Here is a 25,416-nt window from a genome sequence, read left to right on the forward strand (position 1 = left end):
CACATAAGTATCATTATCAAAACATAGCATTACCGAAAATAACTTCATAATCAAATTCGTAATCAATCCCATATATCCACATAATTATAAACATCAACTTATAGCATCCTAAGTACAAACACAACGTTATCATGTATCGTCATAAATATATTCATAAAACATCACATATCATCATATCATAATTCACGTAACATCTTATCATAAATCATATAACATCATAATCAATCATCAACATAAACATCATAATCATTCGTCTTCATTCATCACAACACTTCATTAATAACTTATCAACGTGACATCTTGACATCTAAACAACTTGACAACTCGACAACTTGACATCTTAACATCTTAAATCATCTTAAAAACCTCTTGATATGCAAATGCATGTGGTACCAATCAACAACATAAATGAGCGTAATTAGGCTCTTCAACGTGTGAGCATAAAGCTGCCGGGCTTAAAGCCCCCAACGTAGTTTGAGCACAAGGCCGCCGGGCCTAAAGCCCCCAACTTTAATGAGCACAAGGCTGCCGGGCCTAAAGCCCCCAACGTAGTTTGAGCATTAAGCTGCCGGGCCTCAAGCCCCCATCTTTAATGAGTATGCAATGGACTCAATCTTCCTACAACTTGACAACTTAAACAACATCATGAACATCTATGACATCCTAACATTTTGACATTTTGACAACATAACATCTTAACAACTTGATGACTTCATAACGACTCGACAACTTAACAACTCTTATCATCTTAACGTCTTAACATCTTAGCATCTTGACAACATATGGATCACATAAATAATTCATGTCATATCATAATATAACAATATCAAATGATAATAAGCAACATATTAAAACATCATATTCATCAATCATAAACAACTTCATATAACATCGTATTTAAACATCAACAATAATTCACTATGTATCTTTGTAAAAACATAATAAATTATCCACAACATATTTTCATGTCAAACCAAAGCTATTGGAAAGATATCACAAATATCAACAACTTTCATGTTTACAACAAAGATCAATTCAAAACAGGAACATATGAACAAAACGCAAAAACATGAAACAGAGAATGCTGTCACCGTACAATTTTGCTAAGACCTCCCTGTAGTATTTTCATCATAACTCACAGACCAAACATCATTTTCACGTCAAACCAAAGCCACTAGAAAGCTAACAAAATTATCTAAAACTTTCATGTTCACTCCTAAGACCAATTCTGTAGCTATCAATACCAGTTTTTATTTTAAATTCGGAAAAGTTGTGCTGAAAGTCCATAAAAATTCACTGTGACCTACGTGCAGTAATTTGACCATAACTCAAGTTCTATAAATCCTATTGACGTGAGACCAACGGCATTAGAAAGCTAACATCCATACCTACAACTTTCGTGTTTACACTTAAACCCAGTTCAGAACTTAAACTTGTCAAACTGAGACAATAAAAACGCATTTTGCACATTGACAGCAAAATCGCAGTTCAGCTGCGATTTCGCTTTGGGGAAATCTTTTCCACTTCGTATTCGATCCAATACTCTCCAAACTTGACCCTAATCATTACCCTATGATTACCCTATCATTAGAACACTAATTATTCATCAACTTACTGTATGCAAATTCAAAGGGTTCTCAAATCTATTAACAACATATTACAATTATTAAACCCTAATTCTTAAACTCACCAACATCTCATCCAATTCCATGGTTCTAACCTCAAAACTACATCCAATAATCATCATATGGGTTATCTAAGGACTGTATACAATTTCTACATCAATTCAACAAGTTTTCATCATCTAATCATCAAATATCTCTCAAAACCCTAATTCTCAAATTCTCACAAACTTTCCCCAACTTGTTAGATGTAATCTAATGATTTAACAACTTAATATTAATGCAAGATAGTCTCACCCTCACCTTAGATTAATTCCTGAATCAGCGGCAGCGTTCTTCTTTCCTAAGGTCTTCTCCTCTTCTCTTACTTTTCTCTCCTCTTCTCTTCTTTCTTGTTCTCCTCTTTTCCAAAAAACGGTTTCCTGTAAACTCTTTCTAACATAAGCTTCTTTATTTATAATACTAAAATATTCTTCCCAAATCTATTTAGGCCCAACAACTTATTCTTCTTTCTATTCTAACCCCCAATTCCACTCACACTAATAATCCTCGTAATCTTATTTATTTATAAATTAAATATATCTCTCACAAATAACAAATACATTTCTACACCAAATAACAAACATATCTCTAACAAATAACAAATATATTTCTACACCAAATAACAAATATATCTCTAACAAATAACAAATATATTTCTACACCAAATAACAAATATATCTCTAACAAATAACAAATATATTTCTACACCAAATAACAAATATATCTCTAACAAATAACAAACATATATTATTCTATTAAATACCAGCATATAACATAACAAAATATCACTCATCAAAATAAATCGACTAAATCATAAAAAGACATATAATCTCAAAACTACCTCCAAATCTACTTACTCTAATAATTCTCATATTCTAATAAATAATAGAATAATGCCACATAATAAAATACTAACACCTCATATAAATAAATAAATCACATAAATAGACTCTAACTTAATAAAAATAATTAAATAAAAAGGAGGGTGTTACAATATTTATATGATGATATGATACGAAGTATATGACTAATATAGGAAGAATAGTGACACTAGTTAAGGAAGTTTTAAGTTGTTAGATATGATTAATGAATTATAAGTTGTTGAATGTACTTTATATGATTTATATGCTTAATATTATTGTTTGAGAAATCTCACCCCTCTGCTTGGAAATGTTGCTCTTCGTATGGGTAACTTGCAGGTAACCAGGATTAGTTGTGGTCGTGAGTGGACTCCTCACAAGTGTGTCTTAGGTGCTCTGATACGTAACGGGATGGAATTATGTCTTCTATTTCTATTCCTTACATATTACTTATGGATTTTTATGAATAAATGTTGAACAAGACTTATGAGATTTTTATGTTGAGGCCTGCGTGCCAAAGACTATTTTTATGATGTTGAACTAATCCCGCTGCGAAGTTTTGAATTACTTATGTTAAATGATTTGAAGAATAAATTGTTATTTATTCAGTTTATGAATTTTTAAGAAGTGTAGCATTCCGTTTAAAGTTGAAAAACTCTGATTTATTTATGAAATTTTTACGTTGGGAAAACGGGGTGTTACATGAAGCTGAGTATATTGTAGGAACATTTGCTACTTGTCAAGCTTTATGGTTGGAATCAGTGATGAAAGAGCTCAAGTGTGAAGTTGTGAAACCTCTAACACTGATGATTGACAATAAGTCTGCTATTAGTCTTGCAAAGAATCCTATTTCTCATGGCAGGAGCAAGCACATTGAGACTAGGTTCCATTTCATTAGGGAGCAAGTTACAAAGGAGCAAATTACAAATGGAATGCTTGATGTGAAGTATTGTCCAATTGAGCTGCAACTTGCTGCTGGATTCACCAAGGCACTAAAGCTGGATATGTTTGAATTCCTCAGAAAGAAACTTGGTGTTCTTCAATATCCAGTAGTTAAGAATTAAAGGGGAGTGTTAGGAGTTAATTCATAACTACTTCATTCTAGGTTGTTAGTGGTTTGTTACAAAATAACAACTAGTTAGTTACAGATAGCTTGTGCTACAAGCATATGATACTTTGGTTATATAAAGCTTTGTAATGTGTATATTCAACACTTAATGAAATTCATATTACAAACCCTAGAAACCAGGTTATAACTGTTTTTCAGTTTTAACAGTTTATCCACCTTGTTCTATAGACTCATCCACCCGGTTCTATAAAGAAAAATACCATTGCTGCGCTACTAGAACCAACACGCATTTGAACATGTTTAGCTAGGCTGCAAAGTAACCGAGATCAAACCAAACAAAGAACTACTGTACGTATGTACCAATTTTAAGACCTTGAGTTTGAGTTCAAAAATGAAGAGGACCTTTTTGTAAAATCACATTTTTTTGGTGCTAATCTTCAATTTTCATGGAAAATGGATCAAAGTAATTTGAAGTTCGGCCATCTCATAAGCCAATAAGTGTTTATTTAACTCAGGTTCTTTTAGACAATTGGGTAAAAATTCATTAAAAGGTAAGTGTAAGTATTGGGTTATTTTTGTAAAATCACATGAGAGGAGGTGTGATTGCAGTCTCATTTTCTCTTCGGTCACTGAGCAGAGTACACTACTGTATTAGTAGTCTCCTCTGAGTCTGATCATTGAAACAAGTAAACCCTGGTTTTCTAGAGCCTAAAACCCTTCATTTTCCCGCCATTTATCTCAACCGCCCAAACCCTAACCTCTACAATACACACTGCAAAGCCTCTACTACCTTCATTTCTTGCATTTCATGTGTAACCGCTACTCTCGTAGCGACAATGGCGAAAGTCACTTCCAGAGACGTTCGAGAGATTGTAGAAAAACTCTCATCGGAGAAAGTCAAAGCTCGCGAAGTAAGCTTCAATCTCTTTCGTAACTCACTTTTCGCATTCCTTTAAGCAATCACTGCGAAAAGATTTTCACTGTTCGTTTTAATTTCATGCATATTGCGTTCAATTTTGTTTCGAAATTCGTTTTTCTGTTCTATAGGTTTTCAATTTGTATGTTTATCACTGTTTTGATTTGGACGTAGAAATTGTTAATCTGTTGGTTACTGTAATTTTAATCGGATTGTTAAAATGGAATCGTTTAATTAACCAGTGATGATTTGTTTTCGCTTTCATGTTTCTATCACTAGAGTAATTGCAACATTCTGAACGTAAATGAATCTTAATAAGCTACATACGTTGAATGCTTACCAAAGTTATGAATCTGTAGCACCGATACTTTTGACGGAAGGTGGGTCCACGTCGGTGTTGGTGTCCGTGCTTCGTATGATTCGATCCTAATTGTTGAACTTATTGGATTTAAGATTAACATTTCTGACACCTACACTACATGACACATGTGGTTAGGTTCAATTAATTCATTTTTTCAAATTTTTACTGGTGTCGACATGTGTGTCTGTCTCGTGATGCCAGTATCTGTGTCTGTGTCGGTGCTTCTTATGATTTGATCCTAAATGCGGAACTTATTGGATTTAAGAATTACATTTCAGCCATCGGCACTACACTGACACATGTGATTACGTTAGATTTATTCATTTTTTCAAATTTTTACCGGCATCAACATGTCCGTGTCTGTGATTTGATCCTAATTGCTGAACTTTTTGGATTTAATAATAACATTTCCGTCGCCGACACATGTGATTACGTTCAATTAATTCTTTTTTTTCAATTTTTTACCCGTGTCGATGTGTCAGTGTCATTGTCATGTATGGTATCTGTGTGTGTTAGTGCTTCATATACCCGTGTCGATGTGTCAGTGTCATTGTCATGTATGGTATCTGTGTGTGTTAGTGCTTCATATGATTTGATCCTAATTGCTGCTGAACATATTGGATTTAAGAATAACATTTAGCTTGTTTGCAAAAAGTTATCGTTGGTCAGACATTATTACTTAATTTTCATATGCATTGTTGTGTTATGATTCTGCTGGATAATATTTATTTATTATACCCTAAAAATATATATTTATTTATTATTGGATTTTGTTTTCTCTGTACATTCTCTGAGGTTCGCATGTTTGATTCTAATTAGTTGTTCTGCCTTGTAATTTATCAGGAAGGGATCAAGTTGTTAAATAGTTGGTTAGAAGGAGAAAGATCATATAACTTCTGCCAGTTTATTGGGCTGAGCACGTCAAAGCTTAGGCCAGATGAAGTTCCTCACTGTAAGATTGTTTTCAAAATCAAATTTACATGCATTTTTGGATGCAATAATATACATTTATCAAGCCAATTTGTAAATTTTACCCATGCTTAATTTGTCCGTTTTAAATTGTTTTTGGGAGCAGCTGAAACATGGCCTTTTCTTGTTTCTTTGCTTATTCAATCTTCATCATCGGAAATATCGTCAAGTAAGCGGAGAAATCCAAAAATGATATATGCAAAGACTCTTAGACTCATTGTGCAACGAGCAGAAGAGGCTAAGTACTCAGGTCAGTTTGATGTAGTTTAATTTATAATATGCTTATTATTTTCTTTCCTTTTGATGAGAAGCAAGTAATAGCATATGAAGTTAAATTCTAAACTAAAATGCACTCCAACTTTAAATGAGAGAAGAACAATAATCGATTACTATTAGACTTCAAAGGTAACCACAGCTTTAAGGCATCACTTTTTGCGAGGACATACTGTCCTTAGGTGATATTGTCAACACATTGCAAAACACATTGCAAAGAGAGTACCTAGTCCCTCAAACTCAAAGCTATATCAACATCAGAAAATGCAAGAAATGTTTTTTTTTTTTGGTGTTTTCTCTAGTTATCATATACTCCCTTCGGTCCTATTTTTTAGAGACATTTGGGTCAACAAAAGTTGATCTATCTGGTCCACTTTTTTAACTAGATACATCAACTACTGTTGACTCAAATATTTCTTATAAATAGGACCGGAGGGAGTAACATATTAACGGTATTTTAATGACTTTTAGAGCAGTTAAACACTGATCGTGAATATGTTCATTGTTTCATTTGGATATCATTGTTGTGATAAGAGTTTTATTATCTTCTTGTTACGGGAGTCATTGCTCATGTCAGTGCTTATAATAAGTGTATATTTATTTTTTCTTTTGCTCTCTTTTGACGATGGTTCTACTCTTGCTTTTGGTATGATGTGTGATATTGATGTATTGTGAAAATCCCTTTTTAGCATAGTTGTGGTTATCGTGTTTTTACACATGTAGGATAGTAGTTTTTTTGTTGTTTTTTTTTCTTTTTCATGAATTTCAATTCTTTGGAACTCAAGTTAGAGGGGAATTTTTGTTTTTATTATGTCAACTTACTTAGTATTCGCTTGATGCTGCCCCAATTTTAGGAACTTAAAGCAAGTAATTTTCCACCATATATTTTGGTGCCTTTTCCTGAAAATATTCTGCATTAATTATCATCCAACTTCCGGTAGTAGCGAGAATATAATCATGTTAACAGCTTGCACCGGCGATTAACAGCTTAAATCAGACGATGACTTATGATCAGTTGAAAAAATTTCTTAGTGGTTAAATAGTGTGATGGATTGTTAACTGACAGACACATAATGTGCAGCGGCAAATTGATTCACCCATATGAAAACAAAATAAAGTCAAATGTGCATAAAGACTTATTAGTGATATCAGTATCATTGAAAAGTACGGATTCTACTCTAGAATTTCAGATGATTTTTTGGGAAAATTTCAAATTGAACTACTAAATATTTAAGTAGAATAATAAATAACCACATGCAATGGTTATTGTGTTTAATATACTGCCTTAAATATCCACTATGAATGGTTATTCCTTGCATGATAAATACTTCTTTATCAACAATTCCTTTTTTCTGAATTACCTTCGCCGCTGTTGTGGCACTCATTAAGGTTAGCATGCATTTTCTATTACAGGTGTGAAAATAAAGTAATTCTTTATCACTTTGAAGCTTCAAATTCTACAAAAAATATTAGAAACTTCTTAATTACCTGTTTCCTCTTTATTCTAGGCCAAATTCTACCTTTGTCATCTGTAGTTAAACCACTTTTTAATCATGTTTGGGATGTCCTGAGCAATGTTCCAAGCTTTCAGTCAGAGTATGGCATTATCCTCCGACATCTATTGGCAGTTAGGGATTACAGTTTTCAGATGAGGAAGCGCATTTACTGCAGTAAGTTTTTGCAAACATGAAGCGTGCATTGTTCTGACATCTCATCACGACCATCTGTTTTATTCTTCCTTTTCCGTTCTTCTGATCAAATTCCTTATTTTTAGGCCTGGTATTAATGTACATTGAGAAAGTCGAAGCAAGCTTGAATGGGAAAAATATTAGTCATTGTACTTCCAAAGAAGAGGTCTTCCGCAATATCTTAACTCTTCATTCGCTTTTGGATTATCCTCCTGGAGACTACCCTGTTAATCTAAGAGAAGACATTGTTAAGGGGTTTGTCAGGATCTGTTCATTCATCAGGTATTTCTTAAGGCGATTCTATGTTTTTCTTTTTTACTATTATTATGATCTGCTAGAGTAACAAGTCAGAAAAATGATTGTCTAGAGTAAAATATGGTTTTTGTTTTTGTTACTTTCTTCAGGGAAGAAGGAAAGGTTTCACGCAAACTTGTTGAGTGTATCAATACATATTTGTTAAATGACGGTCCAAATTTGGGCTGTCAGTTGTTGGAGATTCATAAAGCTATTCAGCAGTTTCTGTTTCACTGTTGGCTGACAACACATGATCGAGTTCTTAAGGTCTCTCATACTTGTATTTATAACAATTAAACTTATGAACTTTATCTTCTTTTTTCAAATAGCTTTATCATTATTTCTGTTGCAGGATTCACTAATGTTCTATGCTAGGACACAGTTAAATTTAACGAGAGGTGCTGCTGATAGGTGTTTATTGGTAGAACAGCTTTTGGATGTGATTTATAAGGATCTTGACCAGGGTAGCATGTCTAACACTTCAATGCCGCGGTGAGCGTTTGTAATATTATCCATTTTATAATTTTAATGATGGATCTTCTGGTAGCTTTATGATGATCTTACTGAATTTTCTACCCAGGGGTGATGGAAATAAGGATGATAAACTTGGAACTTTGAGTAGCTCACAATGTGGCTTAGTGGAGCTTGCAGCAGTTTTATTCTATAGGGTAGCTACTAGAAACTCAGCCACCCATTCCTGGACTTAGTATTTAAGTTTCTGTTCTCAATTCTTGATAATTTATCATTTTCTACATCCACGCAGATTGTTTTTTAAATAATTAGTTAATTAGTTATTTGCATAAGAATCTTCATAGTTTTTGTCACGCTCTTCCTTTTACTTCATCGTTTTAGTTTGGTAATGAATATAGGGTCAGCTGGTATAATATGGAGCAGTTTCTCACGCTTTGTCTTTAGAGGTTTTAGTAAAAGCAACTAGCAGAAAATGTTATGGTACTGTGTAGTTTTTTGCAGAGCTCTTGCGTCTTTGTTTTAATGCCCACTTAACTTTGGGCTTCTCTTTATCCTTAGGTTTATAGTGTGTTTCTTAGGCATATAAAATTATTCCTTGGAAAGTGAGGCAGGGAATGTAACATTCCAGTGTTTTAATCAAACTTTTAATTTTTTTTTTTTTGGGGGATTATTGATTAGGAATGCTATTTACGCATGCTTTCCCCACTTTGTATTGCCATATCAAATGTGAGAGTCTTACATTCCAATGGGGATAAAAGATATATTTTGTAATTCATCCAACTATAACTTCTCACTCCCACCTCAGTACTTATCAAACACATGAATTATACCTGAGAGTATTATTCTTGAAAATTGTTTTCTCAGAAATATAATTATTAGGGTTATGATTTTATTATGCGAAACTCCTTAGATTTGAATTGGGTGGTGTCGTCTTCATTGTTTTGTAAGGTTCTCCCTTCTCCTTATACTTTTTTTCCTTGTTTTTATATTTCTGTTTTGGAGCTTAACTCCTCCTTGTTTTACTAGCCCTTCTTTCTCTCTAGTTACATTTCTTTTTATTGTTGGGTTGATCTATTTGGTTTTGCAGATTTGTGAATTTTCGCTACTATTATTCTTTCATTCATTAGAATATGACAATTTATGTGAATCTCTAGAGTTATTTAAGTACGGTATTTTCTAATATTAGTACTGTTTGTACTATGTACACTCCCTCCGTCTGATATTAACTGTCATTTAAGATAATGCACACATCTTAAGAAAATGATTAATTATACAAATTCTCATTTTAAAATGATGCGTCCGGATTAAAACATCCTTGTACTTCCATCCATAATCAACCCACCTACTGTCACAACTACTCCTAGTTATCAATGTCTCGCACTTTAATTGCTTTAAATTTTAATTTATAAGGGTAACATTGAATAAAGTAATAAAAGCTTTCATGACATTCTTATGTGACATACTTTTTTTTTCCTTCCAAATAGGACACTTGGTATGACACGGAGGGAGTAATTTTTTTCCGTACAAAAATTTCAATATTGGTGTCTAATCATATTTACTTCGCAGGCGTGTCTTAATACAACCAGAGCCTCACTAAGTGAAAAACGGGTTAAGAGAGAGCCAGCTGCTGTGGTATTGAGGGAGGCACTCATGAAAGGAAAATGGCTATGGTAATTTATAAGCTAATTTGAGGGCTTGTTCTGTAAAACATTTTCTGTAGTATGCCATACTGGGACCAGCTACTAGTTTTATGCCTATGTGAAGTGCTAGTTTTTATCTTTCCTTATCCTTTGTACTATTTTTTCCTGTTCTATAATTATAGTTCCCTCACGAATTACTTTTTAAATAGTATTTATTCCACCAAAGCTTTATTTTGGGTTTGGGCTTTCTCCACCTGTTCACCTCTATATCTTGTGTTTTTGCTTGGGATTTCACAACAGAATCTTCAGCTGTTTGTTATAAGATACATGTTTCATCATAGTAGGACAACTGGTAAATAATATTGTGCATTCGCATCATTGTTGCTTTCATAACGTGCAAAAGATCATTTTGTACTTAGATGCAAGCAAACCATGTTTTTCCCTTCTCATATTCACGCGACTAGAAATTCGCCACTGCCTCCATTTTCATGGAGTCCTTCAACAATGCAAACAATGACTTGAGTTGGTGTTTCTTATCATTTTCATTTTGTACTTAGATCGCAATACAGTTTCTATCCTTTACTTTCTTAAGTTGCTATTTCTTATCAGCAAGTTTGTTATAGCTTTTTTAAAGCTTCCACAATATATTCAACTATTCTCATAATGACCGGGAGTGGATTGAAGCAAACAAAACAGCTGGCCTTGTTGCTCCCAAGAGGAATGCTGTGGATTGACAGTACCAGCAAAGCGATCAATTCAGTCAAAGTTGTTTTCTTTGTTTCATGTAAAAATATGTGAAAACAGGAAACAGTGAAAACAAGGTGGCAGTTTTGTAATTAAAAATGAAAACATACAACAAATATTTTAAAACGTTTTCTCAAATCAAACAGGCCCTTAACTTTATTTAAATAGAAACTGATTTTCTTTGTTCACATAGCCTTTTTTCATTTTTCAATCTATTTGGTTTTGAAAACATGTTTTTTCTTTCTTTCTGGGCATAAAGGTTTACTGGATTTTTGTTATCATTTTATCTTAATTTCTCATTTAACAACTGGTCTTGTGCTAGAATCTGAAGTGAAGTCCTTGAATGCATCTTCTGATATCATAATGCTGAAACTAATATTGTTGTGTGTTAATTTACATTATTTAAATTAAATTTCATCATGCCAAAATCTGATGAAGGATCTATGCTACAGGAATGCTGCATTTTGTTATCTAACTCGAAACTTCCATTCTCGCATGTGCAAAGATCTGTTCCTCTACTGGTTTGAAGGCATATGTATGAGCTTTGACAGGTAATTAAGGATTGGCAGGATAAACAAAGGAACTGTTACTGTGGCAATTTTTTTTAATTACTGGTTCAGCATTACAGGCAGTTTTCTGCACAGAATACTGCTTAGGAATTAGCGGATTTTATAATTCCTGACTCTCTTGCCCTCTATTAATTTTACAATGTTAAAATCTGAATATTTTTGGATTATAATAATTTACATTTTTATTGACATATCTTCTCTCACACCCTCTCTTTACTACTCGTTTCTTTCACGTATTTCGTCTTCACTTTTTTCCCTTTCTCTTATACGCAAATTGCCTTTTATTTTTTACAGTATACATTTTTTAAATTTAATGACAAAAAGTTTATACTATCTGTGAGAATATTGTGGCTGGTTGGAGAGACAACTTATGATTGTTAATTTGCTGGTTGTAACGTACAGTTTTTTCAAACACTTCATTAGTTTTCTCATGGTTGATTTGAACATCTCTCTATGCATGTGAAATACATATTTATAATAAAGAATGTTCATGATCACCTTCATTGTTTACAAAGTTTTGTTGATATTGCAGAATTCTTAATTCTGCAAATGTTGATCGGGCCTACGATGGTTTGCTGTGGACTCTGCGGTATGCTACTGTGAATTGGCATAAGGGTTCTTTTTACTCTATATTATTGTCTCTTGTGCAATTCAGATTTTTTCTAGAAACTTATACTTTGGACACTGGCCACCCTTTTAATATTCTGAATTTATGTCTGTTCAATTGCATCCAAAGGAGTTTGCAGGAACTTTCGTCTGCTCTGTTGCTTCCAAATTCAATGATAAAGATATCATCAATGCCACCTTCCACCTTGAATGAGGTCCTTCTGTTTCTCACATGTTTTTGCAGTCATTTTTGATGCATGCCACACTTATTTTTCTGAATGCTTACATATAATAGTCAGGGCAATGGAGGACCGACAATGACATGTGAAATTGCTTTTGGGCAGTTTCTTTTGAATAAATGTGTCTTTTCACTTCCTAAGCTGTGTTTTCTTTTATTTATTTTTTGTTAAGGAGAATAACTTATTTTCCTCCTTCGTGTCACTCTTTTCCCCTTAACCGTTTTGAGTTCTCAAGGGAGAAATTGATTCAGACTATCTGTATTTTAGTTGGCTATTATGATATGGGGACAGACTTTCCATGAAAGCAATGTAAGGAAAATTTTAAGTATTAATTTCTACAGGGAGAACGGACTAGAGTACAAACAAATTTTTTCCCTACTTGTCTGGTTTATTGTAAGTGGAATTTAAATTTTTGAACATTTTTTCAATGAAACTCAAGGGTTAATTTAAATAAAACACATCCCCTATCTGTCCCTGAATTCTACGAGTTTTGTCATTGAAGTTGATTATTTCTTTTAGGTTGTTTGAGAATTTTTTCATTTGTTATAATCCTTGTTGCCTCTCTGGTATCGTATATTCTTCTTTAAGTATGTATTGTTTTGATCAAGTGAATTTTTTCAGGTCATCAATGGTTGGAAAGTACTATGGAGTACTATTGTGCATGGGTTGCCGATATTCAGCAATATAGCCATTCTTGTATGTTTGCTTTACAGAACCATCCTCTCAATTTGAAGTTGTAGTTTTTTATGGGGTATCAATATATTCCTTTAAGATATAATTACTATTAAATAGTTTCGAAATTAGAGGGTTTTAGATAAAGATAGGAGTGGAAGAATAAAGGCTTTTAAAATATGATTATGATTGGTGATTCAAAAAGGTTAGGCCCTAATCCCATTTATAGGGACTAGCGTTTAGACGGACACTCCGTGCCCGTCTATCCGCTCTTCTCATTGCACTAATGGGTATAAATTACGAACAATAGCTTTTATGAAATTTTGATTAAAATTAATTTGATTTTGATTAAAATTATAGGTATAGATAATACTCCCTCCGTTTCAAAATGAGTGTCGCTTTAACCAAAAAAATTTGTTTCAAAATGAATGTCGCTTTACATTTCCAATACAACTTTAATTTTTTTCTTCCAACTTTACCCTCAATAAATACTCCAACTTTTCTCTCACGCAATTTCCAATGCAACTTTATGTTTGTCTTTTTCTTATAAAGTAAAGGGCAGTTTAGTAAAAGTGTTATATCTAATGATTATTTCATTCCATTTCTTAATCTGTGTGCCAACACCTAAAACGACACTCATTTTGAAACGGAGGGAGTATATATTTTGCATTTTCATACCGTTACAAACTAAACTCTTTTTTTTTTTTTTTCCGTTTTTTAAGGATGTAACAAACTAAACTTATCTTTTTCAATGATACCAACAATACAACAAATATAATATAAACTCTTGTCTTTTTAATGACACCAACAAAATAGTATTCTTATGGTTAAATTTGCTTAAGGGTATAATTGGAAGGAGAAAAAACCAGCCCAAAACGGTCTACTTTCTTTATATATAGTATAGATATATGACTCCGGATCCTAATTGAATAAGGAGACTAGTAATGAAAATAACTAAGGCATAAGAATCTGATTCTACGAGATATATCAATATATTCTTGAGATAAGATATGTCCTAAATGAAGAACTATGAACAAAGTTGTTGAGTAAGAGAGAAAACGAGAGGCATATGGTGAAACCGTGTGTCTAAACTACACCACAACACAAAAATTCTATTATGTATGTTAAAAAACAAATCAATATACAATCCACACCATTTATTACAATAGAGTATGTAACACACACACATAATATACTACAACTATTAATTTAAACATCAACATCCCCCCTCAAGCTGGAGCATATTAATCAAATGCACTAAGCTTGCTACATATATAACTAATTCTAAGACTTCACAGGGATTTTGTAAAAACATCCACCAATTGATCATTGGAATCCACAAAGCTTGCGCCAATGTCGCCTGATTCGATCTTCTCTCTGACATTGTTTATGTATATTGTTGTTATCCATATATGTTTTTTATTTTCAAGAACAATGTATCTTGATATTGTTATTATCATTATTTGTATTAAACTAGAAGTTTTCTCTGCCGGTAAATTTCTGCTGAGATTTTAATTTTGGTAATGGTACGCTGATGTAGGTTGATGCTGCTTTGACGCTTCTGAGTAATATAACCTCAAATGTGAGTTGCAGGCTTCACACATTTTGGCATGATGTTAATAAAATTTTATAACTCTAACGCCACATGTTTCTATCTAGGATTTAGTAGATACATGTCTCATACCACAAGATGTGTGGGATCTTCAGTTTTTCAAAAGACCAACTTCAATGTAAGTGCCTTTTACAGTTTTTACTTGATTACAATAAAATGTTACAAAGGACCAATTGCTAGATCCAAGTTGAAACAAACTAATCATTTCGAAGGTTTACACCAAGAACCACAAGATCAAATGAACTGCTATATGGGGCTATTACTAAGAGAGGGAGAGTTAAGGAATTGTTGTTCACGGTAGTTACTGTTAGAGGGGAGTGTAAGTTATGTTTCTATCTTATTTTATGTTGTAGAGCATATACTATGAGTGGAGAGATTAGTTATGTTTCTACCTACTTATGTGTTGTAGTATGGGGAAGTAGGAGTTATTTTTGACGTGTAGGGAAGTCAAAATCGAGATCCTTCCTAGGACTTGGAGGTAAAAAATATGACTGCAATGCAGATTGTAAAATTCTTCCAAAAATTAAATCATTTTAGTTTAAATGATATTGTAGGGTAATTAATATTTATAATAATTATTGAGATCCCACACCGACTATAGATATTGTTGAAATTTGGGGCCTAACTCATCCTCACAAAACCGGCTTGTGAAGTGAGGAGTGCCTCCTCTTTATAAACTTGAGATCTCGTCTATCCGATGTGGGACTTGGGTTTTTCCCAATACACCCCCCTCATGCCCAACACTCTTTGGGCTTGGTGCATGAATAGGTAGGTGGCCATTGAATTCGACAAGCTCTGATACCATGTTGAAATTTGGGGCCTAACTCATCCTTACAAAACCGGTTCATAAGGTGAGGAGTGCCTCCTCTTTATAAACTCTTATCAACAATCTTATCTATTCGATGTGGGACTTGGGTTTTTCCCAATACACCCCCCTCACGCCCAACACTCTTTGGGCTTGGTGCGTGGACAGGTAGGTGGCCCTTGAATTCGACAAGCTCTGATACCATGTTGAAATTTGGGGCCTAACTCATCCTTGATTTTGTTTCTGTTAGCGCAGCAATGGTGTTTTTCTTTATAGAACCAGGTGGATAAGCCTATAGAACAAGGTGGATAAACTGTTAAAACTGGAAAACTGTTATAACCTGGTTTCTAGGGCTTGGATCAGGAAGAAGAAGAAGAAGAGAGAATAGAGAGAATTATTGTTTGCAATATGAATTTCATTAAGTGTTGAATATACACATTACAAAGCTTTATATAGCCAAAGTATCATATGCTTGTAGCACAAGCTATCTCTAACTAACTAGTTGTTATTTTGCAACAAACCACTAACAACCTAGAATGAAGTAGTTATGAATTAACTCCTAACAGTTTCTACATTCTTATGTAGCTCATGATGTTCCTTCCTTTTTTGCAGATCTATCTTGCATTTTTTCTCATGTTACTTTTCAAGGAAAAATTCGCATGTAAGCTTCCGTCGGAGCATCATATTTTTACATGATATATTTACTTGATGTTGGATTAGTAATTGACCTATAAGCTTAAATTAATATAGAATTGTGTTACCAAATTGATTTCAAATTTCCATATAGAAAGTTTTGGATGTGGAAAATAACTCAATGATCCTTAAAAAAACCAAGTACACTGTGGAAAGGAACCAATATAGAAAACCAAATATGTAAGACCTGCTAGCCATGACTCAAACATATTAAATTGAATGAATAAATAGGCTTTGTATGATTTTTGACCTTACTTGGAAATGGAGTGCATGTGTGTTCCAATGTTGCAAAATTCAATTTCAAGGTTTTGATTTTGCAAAACATGAGAGCATGTGTTGGAATTTTGACAAATTTGGATAACCTAGACTTTGATACAAGAAGATTAGGAGAATTAGTGGTAGCACATGCTGGGGGAGACTACATCTATCCATACGTAGCCTTCTTAAACTTGCAAATCTCAGGGACTGTTTGGATTCTTTGAGAGTCCCATAATATGCCCCAAAGAATGGTTATAGATGGAGGGAAACCCTCATCCCACGAGCTAGCTTTTGGGGTTGAATTAGACCCAAACCCAAATTCTAAAAGGATTAAGAAAATGTTTTATTTTTATTTTTAATAACCAAAACGCCATCTGGTTTTTACTCTGTTGTCTGTTTTGAAAGACCCATAGTCGTGGGTATAGTTAGCCCTCCTATGGACCATCAAGTAGACCACAATACTCTGTTGTCTGTTTTGCCACCCCGGTGGTGTAATTTACATATCTCTTACAAAAAAATGAAGAAAGCTTTGAGTCTTCGTACGGTCCATTTGAACATCTCTTCTTATAGTACTCTAATTGTGGTTACATTTTCTTTTTCTTGTTGCTCAATAAAGGCAAGTTTTCCAAATGTTATGGAGAAAAACTCCCTCATCGCAATAAAGCATATAATGCTTTGACAATCCTTACAAGCTAGTTTTATGTAGTTAAGCTCAAAGTCTAAAATAGTATTAAAGCCCTATCCTAGATATGTTGTTTGGCCACCTATATTTTTGACGCACCAGGCCCATAGCACTGTATGTGAGAGGGTCTATTGGAAAAGCCCAAGTCTTACAACTCCTAGATTAGGAAATTCTTACCCTGCAAGGCAATTATGTTCGGTTGAGTTATGTCCAAAATCTAAGAATGTGTGGGTTAATTTCAAGCTTTATTTAGGTAGAAATTAAAAACATTTCTATGCTGATCCACTTTTGTTTTAAATCTACCGTCCTCATATCATGCAGACTGATCTTCGGGATATTTTACATCTTAGAAAAAACCTTTTGAAGGCCGTTTTGAATCATCTTGATTGGAAGGTATGTTTTTCTGTGTGTTTTGCCTTTCTATCTATATATTATATTCACCATTCAAAAAAAATAAAAGGGCACCACTACCCGTCGATTTAGTATTACGATATTATACACTTGCACTAATTGTAATAGCATTATGTTCACATACACTATAACTTACAATAATATATAGGCATTTGCTTCAGTTTTCTGTTCCTTATTGTGCAGGTTTATTCAACATCGAATGAGCGAATAGTTTTGTACTTGCCGAGTGCTATGTTTGCACTTTGTGTAGGCTGTGTGACGTTCCCTGAATGCTTTAAAGAAATTCCTCTAGTTTACAGCTCTTTTGATGTCACTGAATCCCTTGATAATAGTCATAAGGTATAGCCTCCACTCTTCCGCAGTCTGATTTTTGATTGAATAGGTTTAGTTGATCTGTTGCTAACTCATTATGATCTTTGTAGTTGGAAGACCCTAAGCACGAATGTTTGCATGAATTTTTGGATTGCTCTGTGGAAGTTCTCACAGAAATTCACAAAGTTTCCAATGCTGAGGTGTGATCCTATACTTACAGAAGCTTGCATGTGTTAACTCTCACGGTTTCATAAAGGCTGCTATAATTTTTCAGGTTTCCGAGCTGCAAATATTTCCAGGCATACGTGTTCCCCAAGAAATAAGTGATCAGCTTTTGCTTGAAATGGAGTCCTCTATTCTTGAAGTGTTGGTGGAAGAGGAAAATAATGAAACACATTTACCTGATATTTTCTTAAAATGTTCTCTCTTGTCGAACCTACTATATGGTTATGTCTTCACAAGGTTGTCGCTTTTCTGTCATCCTTTATCTATTTGGTTATAACTATGGTACTGATGTTATGGTGTTTATGATTGCAAATAGAACTGGAGTAATCATTAAAAAATACAATTTGCTGATGGAGAAGATGAATACTATTTTCATTTTAATAAAAATTATTAATAAATACAATTTACTGATTTGGACCCGCCACATCAACATCAAAACTGCCATGTCACACTTTTGACGGACACGTCATCCTTCTGTAACGAAGGTTCATTAAAAGGGAAACACCGTAAACTGTAAAGAGATAAAGGACTTAAACTTAAAAGACCACGGGATGCATTTGGCCTTCTATTTATTTATTTATTTATTGAGATTTGACTTCAAAGCTGAAGGAACCCATGCGGTCTTTTAAGTTGTCTTTTGGTTCATTTGATTTAATTCGATCTATTGAGCTGAACCGAGTTGTTTGTGATATTGAATCAAGTCGAATTCGAGCTCAAAAATAAGGTTCACAATGAACTCCAATAGATTTTCGAGCTGAACCAATTCATATCGAGTCAAGTTGAGATGAACTCGGCTCGACTCATTTCCAGTCCTTTGTAAAACTAATTTTCCAAATTGGATGAAAGGCAAACTATCATTAGATTAGAATGAGGGTAAAATCTCCTTAGTTAAAATCTCCTTTTTAGTTGCTTTTAGTCTTGAGACTCTTGTCACCTAATTTCACCATTAATGCCATATCAACATTTAATTTTGATATATGCTTTTATGCTCTCAGGAAAATAAATGTTTCATTCTGTTCGAAATTAAGCCAATACTTGCAAGTGAGGCTTAATAATGCTGTAAGAATCATTCAAGAAGAAAGTGACCATCGGGCTAATTCCTTAAGTTATGTTCCTACATGTGAGGACACAGGTTCTCTCGCTGCTTCTGTTCATTGTTTTATGTCATCACCTATATTTTGTGAATGGAGGGATCAAAATTTGGACTTTGTTCCATTTGGCGAGGTTATCCAATCTGTGGAGAGGCTTTTGAAATCATTTGTTGGTCTATATGATGGTTATTCTCAACATTTGGCAAGTCTTCAGTCTGATATGATCATGCAAGATACAGCTTCTACAGACAGTGTGCCAAGTTCTTCATATGACATAAGCAAAAGCAGGATTGTTGATATGGAGTTGGATGTTAATGACGATTCAAGAGATGCGGATAGTTTACTTGTTGTCAAAAAAATTGGTAGTGGTGTGTCATCTTCTGTAGAGAGGTGGAAAGTTGGCATGATATCACTTATTTCCTGTTTTTTCTATGCTTCACCTGTTCTGACGTGGAATACACTCTTCAAATTAATGGAGGAAGAGTATGACCCCAAGGTAGACTCGACAGTCATATTTTCTTTACAGTTGCAAACTTATTATTTTGTTTGTTATTGAACAGTTTCTTTTTATTTACAGGGTTTTAAGATATGAATGAACGGGATATTTTTTGTTTTGTTTTTTTAAAATTTCTAAAATTGAGGAAGGGGAAGTTATTATTTATTGAAGTGGCACTGATGGCCATTTTACAATTGTCCCCATAGAAATTTAAACTCCGTCTCCTGAGGTTATAAGACAACATCTTATCATTAAGATAACATCTCATGGACAAGGGAATAGAAATAATGAAGACTTTGAGTTCTACTTATGGTATAATATAAAAGAGAGACTAGACACAAAATATTGTTTATATAAATAATAGACTCTTAAATCTACTTAAATAAGTAAACTAATTTTGATAATTATTAAACTCCTAAATCCTTTACCTAGTTATATAAGAAAAATTATCATGGAACATAAATAATATGGAAACGAATCCTAAGAAATAATGTAGGACATTCCAAATTAATCTAAAGACACCCCAAAATATTATATATTTTTTCATATATTCTAACACTCCCGTTTTAATTCAAGCTTACTAAACATTTATCTTGTTACGATAATGAAGATGATGACATTGTTTCAGTAAAGTACTAGATTTTGGGGAACTGAGCTGTAGACTAGCTAAGGTGGTTGACAAGTTCTCACTTGGTCAACCTCCTTAGAATTGAAGGGGGAATAGGACTATATAGTGGGCTGCTATCTTGTACTGGGAGATTGGGCTTTGGCCCACTCCTCTCCTACCTCTATGTCAGAATTCTGTTAGGAGTTAGTTAAATTTAACGGTCTATAAATACACCATTGTACTCTTATGATCATCACAACGAAATATACCTCTCTAGAATTCTTTCTCACTTTTCTTTACTTTACTTTCTCTGATTCTCTACTTTTATTTTAATAATGATAATTACCATATTTCTTATTGTAATTAATTTTTTTTTATAAAATTTAAAGAAATAAGGAAATTAGTCCTAAGAATTAATCTAATGTATTCTAAATTACTCTAAGACATGACTCAATAATTATAAGATATTTCTATATATCTTACATTTATTATTTATTTTATTTCCATTCTTTCTAAATACAGGTGCGTGGAAAAATATTGCATCATCTCTGTGAACATCCTCACTGGTCCTCTTCTTCAAGATTAATAGATTTGGTATGAAAATAACTGGGTCTAGATTTCAGTGAACTATTTGTATGTGAACACATCACGATTTGCTTTGTGTTTTGTAGGTTAATGTAATGAGCGATATCATTACAGAGCAAGTTGGACTTAAGCTTTCTTCTGAGAATGTTTTGACTTCTACACATGCTTTACTATGTAACTTAGCCTCCCTGGATGCTGTTGGTAAGGAGAAATGCGGCCTGTATTTAAGTGAAGTGGAAACTGAACAGGTATCTTTGAATCTCAATATATTTTGATTTTCGATATCTTTGAAACTAATACAGTATTAGTTGAAAATATGTTTAGAATTTTTGTAATTACTTTACAGATTTACGATAGGCATATCTTCATTTAAATTGAAATATAATCTCCTACTTTTATTTTGTATTTATTACTTTAAGCCTATATAAAATGGACTCCGCTGTGTAGTTGAAATGCAGTTTCATTTCAACATCTAATGTCTCTGTTCTATGTCTTCAAACATGGTATCTGGATCCTGGCGAAGGAAACCGAAAAGTCGTGCCAGTCTAGTGAACTAGCTGTCCTCTTTCAACATCATGTTATTTGATTGTTGAGAAGTCCCACATTGGATAAGATATGGCCCGACAATATGCTTATAAGTGGTGAGTAGTCTTCACCTTAAAAGCCTGTTTTATAGGGGTTGAGTTAGACCTTACCTAAATTCTAAGATGCTATCGGAGCCTATCGAAGATCCGTTAGGCCACCTGCTATCAGTTCACTCTGGTCACACTCCAGATGTGTAGTCTTGGGAGTGAGTGACCTGTGTTCAAAAGTGCCACATTGGTTGAGATATGACCTGACAACGTGTTTAAAAGTCGTGAGTCATCCTACCTGAAAAATCGGTTTTATAGGGGTTGAATTGGACCTATCCCAAATTCTAAGAGACTATAGCAAATGGTTTCAAAGCTCAATCCCTTGGAATTGAGTTGCGTATCCTCTCCCTAAACTATCAGTTGATGATGTTGTTATGTCCCTAAATTTCCCTTTAATTTACTCTTTATTAGTTGGTTAGCTCGTTCTAAGAGACTATAGAAAATGGTTTCACCAAATGTCGTGTGCTCACTTATGCTCACACATCTCAACGAAATACGGTTGCTGAACACAAGAATTGGCAACTCATTGAAATCATTTAGACACTTGTTCTACATGGTAGTGTGCCATTTCAGTTAAGATGTTCTGAGGGCTTGCTATCTTTTAAATTGAATGCCCCATAATGACAATTCCTCACTTGGTAAACTCTCACTTGTTTGTTCAACAATCTCCCACATGATAAACTCCTGGCATGATTTCTCAAGTATGTTGCTGTCGCCGTACCCTGAAAACATATATGACAAGAACAGGGGAGAATCTCCTAGTAATTGAACTGAGATGGGCATAGAACCTGGCTGACGATGTCACAATCACTGTTACCAGAAATGTAAAGGGGAGGGGTGCTGGCTGGTCTTCGCAGAAAACAGAACATGGTGTTGTAAACCTCCTAGAAACATTGTTGAGAAGGGTAGTGAACCTGGAATTCACAGTCCCATTTGCAGTCGCAAGCGCTGTTTCTGAAAAAGCCTATGTTGTTGCTGGAAATAATGAGGGTAGGGATGAAGAGTGAAGTCTATTGATTAAGAAAACGGTTTTCAAGGGAAGAGAGTGATTTTAGCAAAAAGACTTGCACCCAATTTTAGTGTATCTGTGTTTCCTTTATACTTTGTCATTTTGATGGTGAGTATAGGGGAAAATTAAACAGTGGTTACTGGTTGATTCCTAAATCAGCGAAGTATTTAAATATTGCTTAGAAACTCGCCACTCTGATCTTATTGGGAAAAACCCAAGTCCCACATTGAGTAGATAAGACTCTTGATAAGAGTTTATAAAGAGGAGGCACTCCTCACCTTATGAACCAGTTTTGTAAGGATGAGTTAGACCCCAAATTTCAACATGGTATCAGAGCTTGTCGAATTCAAGGGCCACCTACCTATCCACGCACCAAAAAGAGAGCTGGGCGTGAGGGGGGTGTATTGGGAAAAATCCAAGTCCCACATTGAGTAGATAAGACTCTTGATAAGAGTTTATAAAGAGGAGACACAGTCACCTTATGAACCGGTTTTGTAAGGATGAGTTAGGCCCCAAATTTCAACATGGTATCAGAGTTTGTCGAATTCAAGGGCCACCTACCTATCCACGCACCAAGCCCAAAAAGAGAGCTGGGCGTGAGGGGGGTATATTGGGAAAAATCCAAGTCCCACATTGAGTAGATAAGACTCTTGATAAGAGTTTATAAAGAGGAGACACAGTCACCTTATGAACCGGTTTTGTAAGGATGAGTTAGGCCCCAAATTTCAACATGGTATTAGAGTTTGTCGAATTCAAGGGCCACCTACCTATCCACGCACCAAGCCCAAAAAGAGAGCTGGGCGTGAGGGGGGTATATTGGGAAAAATCCAAGTCCCACATTGAGTAGATAAGACTCTTGATAAGAGTTTATAAAGAGGAGACACAGTCACCTTATGAACCGGTTTTGTAAGGATGAGTTAGGCCCCAAATTTCAACATGGTATTAGAGTTTGTCGAATTCAAGGGCCACCTACCTATCCACGCACCAAGCCCAAAAAGAGAGCTGGGCGTTAGGGGGGTGTATTGGGAAAAATCCAAGTCCCACATTGAGTAGATAAGACTCTTGATAAGAGTTTATAAAGAAGAGGCATTCCTCACCTTATGAACCGGTTTTGTAAGGATGAGTTAGGCCCCAAATTTCAACAGATTTGATTGGAAGGCTTTGATGGGTAAGTTAAACTTCTGTTCCACCATGCTTTCGAATTGTCTAAAAATTTAAGGGCATCAGACTCTGTTTTCAGGAAATTCCACCATGCTTTCGAATTGTCTAAAAATTTAAGGGCATCAGACTCTGTTTTCAGGAAATAAATCCAAGTGAATTGAGTAAATGCATCAGAATTCAGTAAATCCACCCCCCCCCCCCCCCCCCCCCCCCCCCCCCCCCCCTCCTCTCCGATATAAACCAAGCATAATATAGAAAATATATTTCAAAGTTATTAACAGAGTACATGTACAAATTCGTTTAAATATACTATTCTAAACCTAATGGGCCTGATCAGTGGGCTAAATACAATATAATGACAATTACACGTTATTTACAAGACTAACAAATTTTCTTCTTCTGGCTATCAGTTTGTACATGCTTAATGTAGTTTTTTATGATACTACATATTTTCATTGTTTTGTGTTTTGTCGTAACCGTAGCTTTGTACTCAATTTCATATCTTACCACGGTGCTTCATAATTTTGAAATGAACATGGTTTGTTATGTATGAATGTTATTGTTATTAAATTAAGTTACTATTGATTTAATCATGCAGTGCTTTCAGTCACTAACAGACTTGGTACATAACCTTTCAAAAGTTGATCTTGATTGGTTTGGGCGGGTGAAGCTTATTGATTGCATCTGTAATCTTATTTCACTCCACCCTCAATTTGGTCAGGTGATTTTATAACTTTCTTGGCCTGGTTTTTATATTTTTTCTAGATACTGTGAGAATGTCCTAGAGACGAGAGAATAGGGTTTTTGCTGAAATTTTTACTTTAATGAGAGAGAATTCTGATATATTTCTGGTAGAAATAATTTTGCCGTCCGATTTCAGTTATTATAATGGTATATATCAAGATTCAGTTAGACTTACCTGAACTTATGCATAGTTACAATTTCAGTTGCAACTACCTAATCATAATCTTACTATTGCAGCTAATTTGTGCGTCTTGTACGGACTAAGCTTTAATAGTACTTTGCTGATTCAAAAAAAAAAAAAAACTTACTATTCAACTGTCTGCAACAGAAAAATAACAGAACTGGTTGACTCGCTAATTGCTACATAGTGATGCCTTGTGTTAGTTCCAACCTTAATACTTATCCATTTATCCATTGTTTTCTCTCTTTTGTCAGACAATGATAGAAAGATTACTTTTGATGCTCAATGATATCGATTATCGAGTTCGGTTATCATTTGCAAGAAGGGTTGGTGTTCTTTTCGAAACATGGGATGGCCATGAAGAGCTTTTTCAGGACTTGTGGTTAGTTTCATTTCAAATGATTGGCACATCGATATTTTCATTGAAATGTGTTTTTTACAACTTGATGCTCATGTTTATTATTTTACGATTAGACCTTATTTGATGGTGCTTTTTGGGAGTTTTAGGATTGTATTTTTTTTTTTCCATTACCCAATTTTATTTTGCACATGTGTGTGTTAGGAATACTGATGTTATTGTAGTATTTGTTGTATCTGGGCCTTCTAGCTTAGCACAGTGGTCTAACTGCTTTCGTTTAGTGCCAGCGGTATCTGCTTTAGGCAGTTACAGTTATAATTGTCAATATCTTGCGTAAATACCTCTAAGTTTGTATCTCTTCAGATTCAGAATGAAAACTATTCAGATTTATTCTCCTTATTAGAAGTTGAACTTAGAGAGAATTCTTTTAACACTTTGTGCTCAATCTTTGCTCAATCTTTTGATCTATTTATAGATAGCTAAATCTGAACACTAGTCCGAATCACCTGTAACTAACTT

The 25,416-nt window shown here is 34.2% G+C and overlaps 1 protein-coding gene across 2 annotated transcripts in view; it reads left to right on the forward strand.

Annotated features, from left to right (window-relative positions):
• The first annotated feature begins 4,168 nt into the window (after positions 1-4,168).
• ATM (Serine/Threonine-kinase ATM-like protein) overlaps positions 4,169-25,416 on the forward strand; it is a 57,862-nt gene continuing 36,614 nt past the window's right edge. For both annotated transcript variants that reach the window (XR_015031986.1, XM_085754072.1), the window contains exons 1-25: positions 4,169-4,504; positions 5,714-5,822; positions 5,946-6,089; positions 7,621-7,782; positions 7,887-8,082; positions 8,205-8,361; positions 8,447-8,586; positions 8,675-8,762; positions 10,132-10,235; positions 11,402-11,500; positions 12,051-12,107; positions 12,255-12,339; positions 12,985-13,059; positions 14,576-14,617; positions 14,695-14,765; positions 16,065-16,113; positions 17,407-17,478; positions 17,680-17,835; positions 17,919-18,008; positions 18,083-18,270; positions 19,029-19,620; positions 20,750-20,821; positions 20,899-21,060; positions 24,213-24,335; positions 24,794-24,921. Coding sequence is in view for 1 of the 2 variants with exons in the window: in XM_085754072.1 (XP_085610198.1) it covers positions 4,430-4,504; positions 5,714-5,822; positions 5,946-6,089; positions 7,621-7,782; positions 7,887-8,082; positions 8,205-8,361; positions 8,447-8,586; positions 8,675-8,762; positions 10,132-10,235; positions 11,402-11,500; positions 12,051-12,107; positions 12,255-12,339; positions 12,985-13,059; positions 14,576-14,617; positions 14,695-14,765; positions 16,065-16,113; positions 17,407-17,478; positions 17,680-17,835; positions 17,919-18,008; positions 18,083-18,270; positions 19,029-19,620; positions 20,750-20,821; positions 20,899-21,060; positions 24,213-24,335; positions 24,794-24,921 (3,236 nt within the window). In the remaining variant the exon portion in view is untranslated. The remainder of the gene's footprint in view (positions 4,505-5,713; positions 5,823-5,945; positions 6,090-7,620; positions 7,783-7,886; positions 8,083-8,204; positions 8,362-8,446; positions 8,587-8,674; positions 8,763-10,131; positions 10,236-11,401; positions 11,501-12,050; positions 12,108-12,254; positions 12,340-12,984; positions 13,060-14,575; positions 14,618-14,694; positions 14,766-16,064; positions 16,114-17,406; positions 17,479-17,679; positions 17,836-17,918; positions 18,009-18,082; positions 18,271-19,028; positions 19,621-20,749; positions 20,822-20,898; positions 21,061-24,212; positions 24,336-24,793; positions 24,922-25,416) is intronic.

The sequence above is a fragment of the Medicago sativa genome, chromosome 3, assembly GCF_051527215.1.
Source record: "Medicago sativa cultivar Bolivia chromosome 3, Bolivia_mono, whole genome shotgun sequence".
Lineage (NCBI taxonomy): Eukaryota > Viridiplantae > Streptophyta > Magnoliopsida > Fabales > Fabaceae > Medicago > Medicago sativa.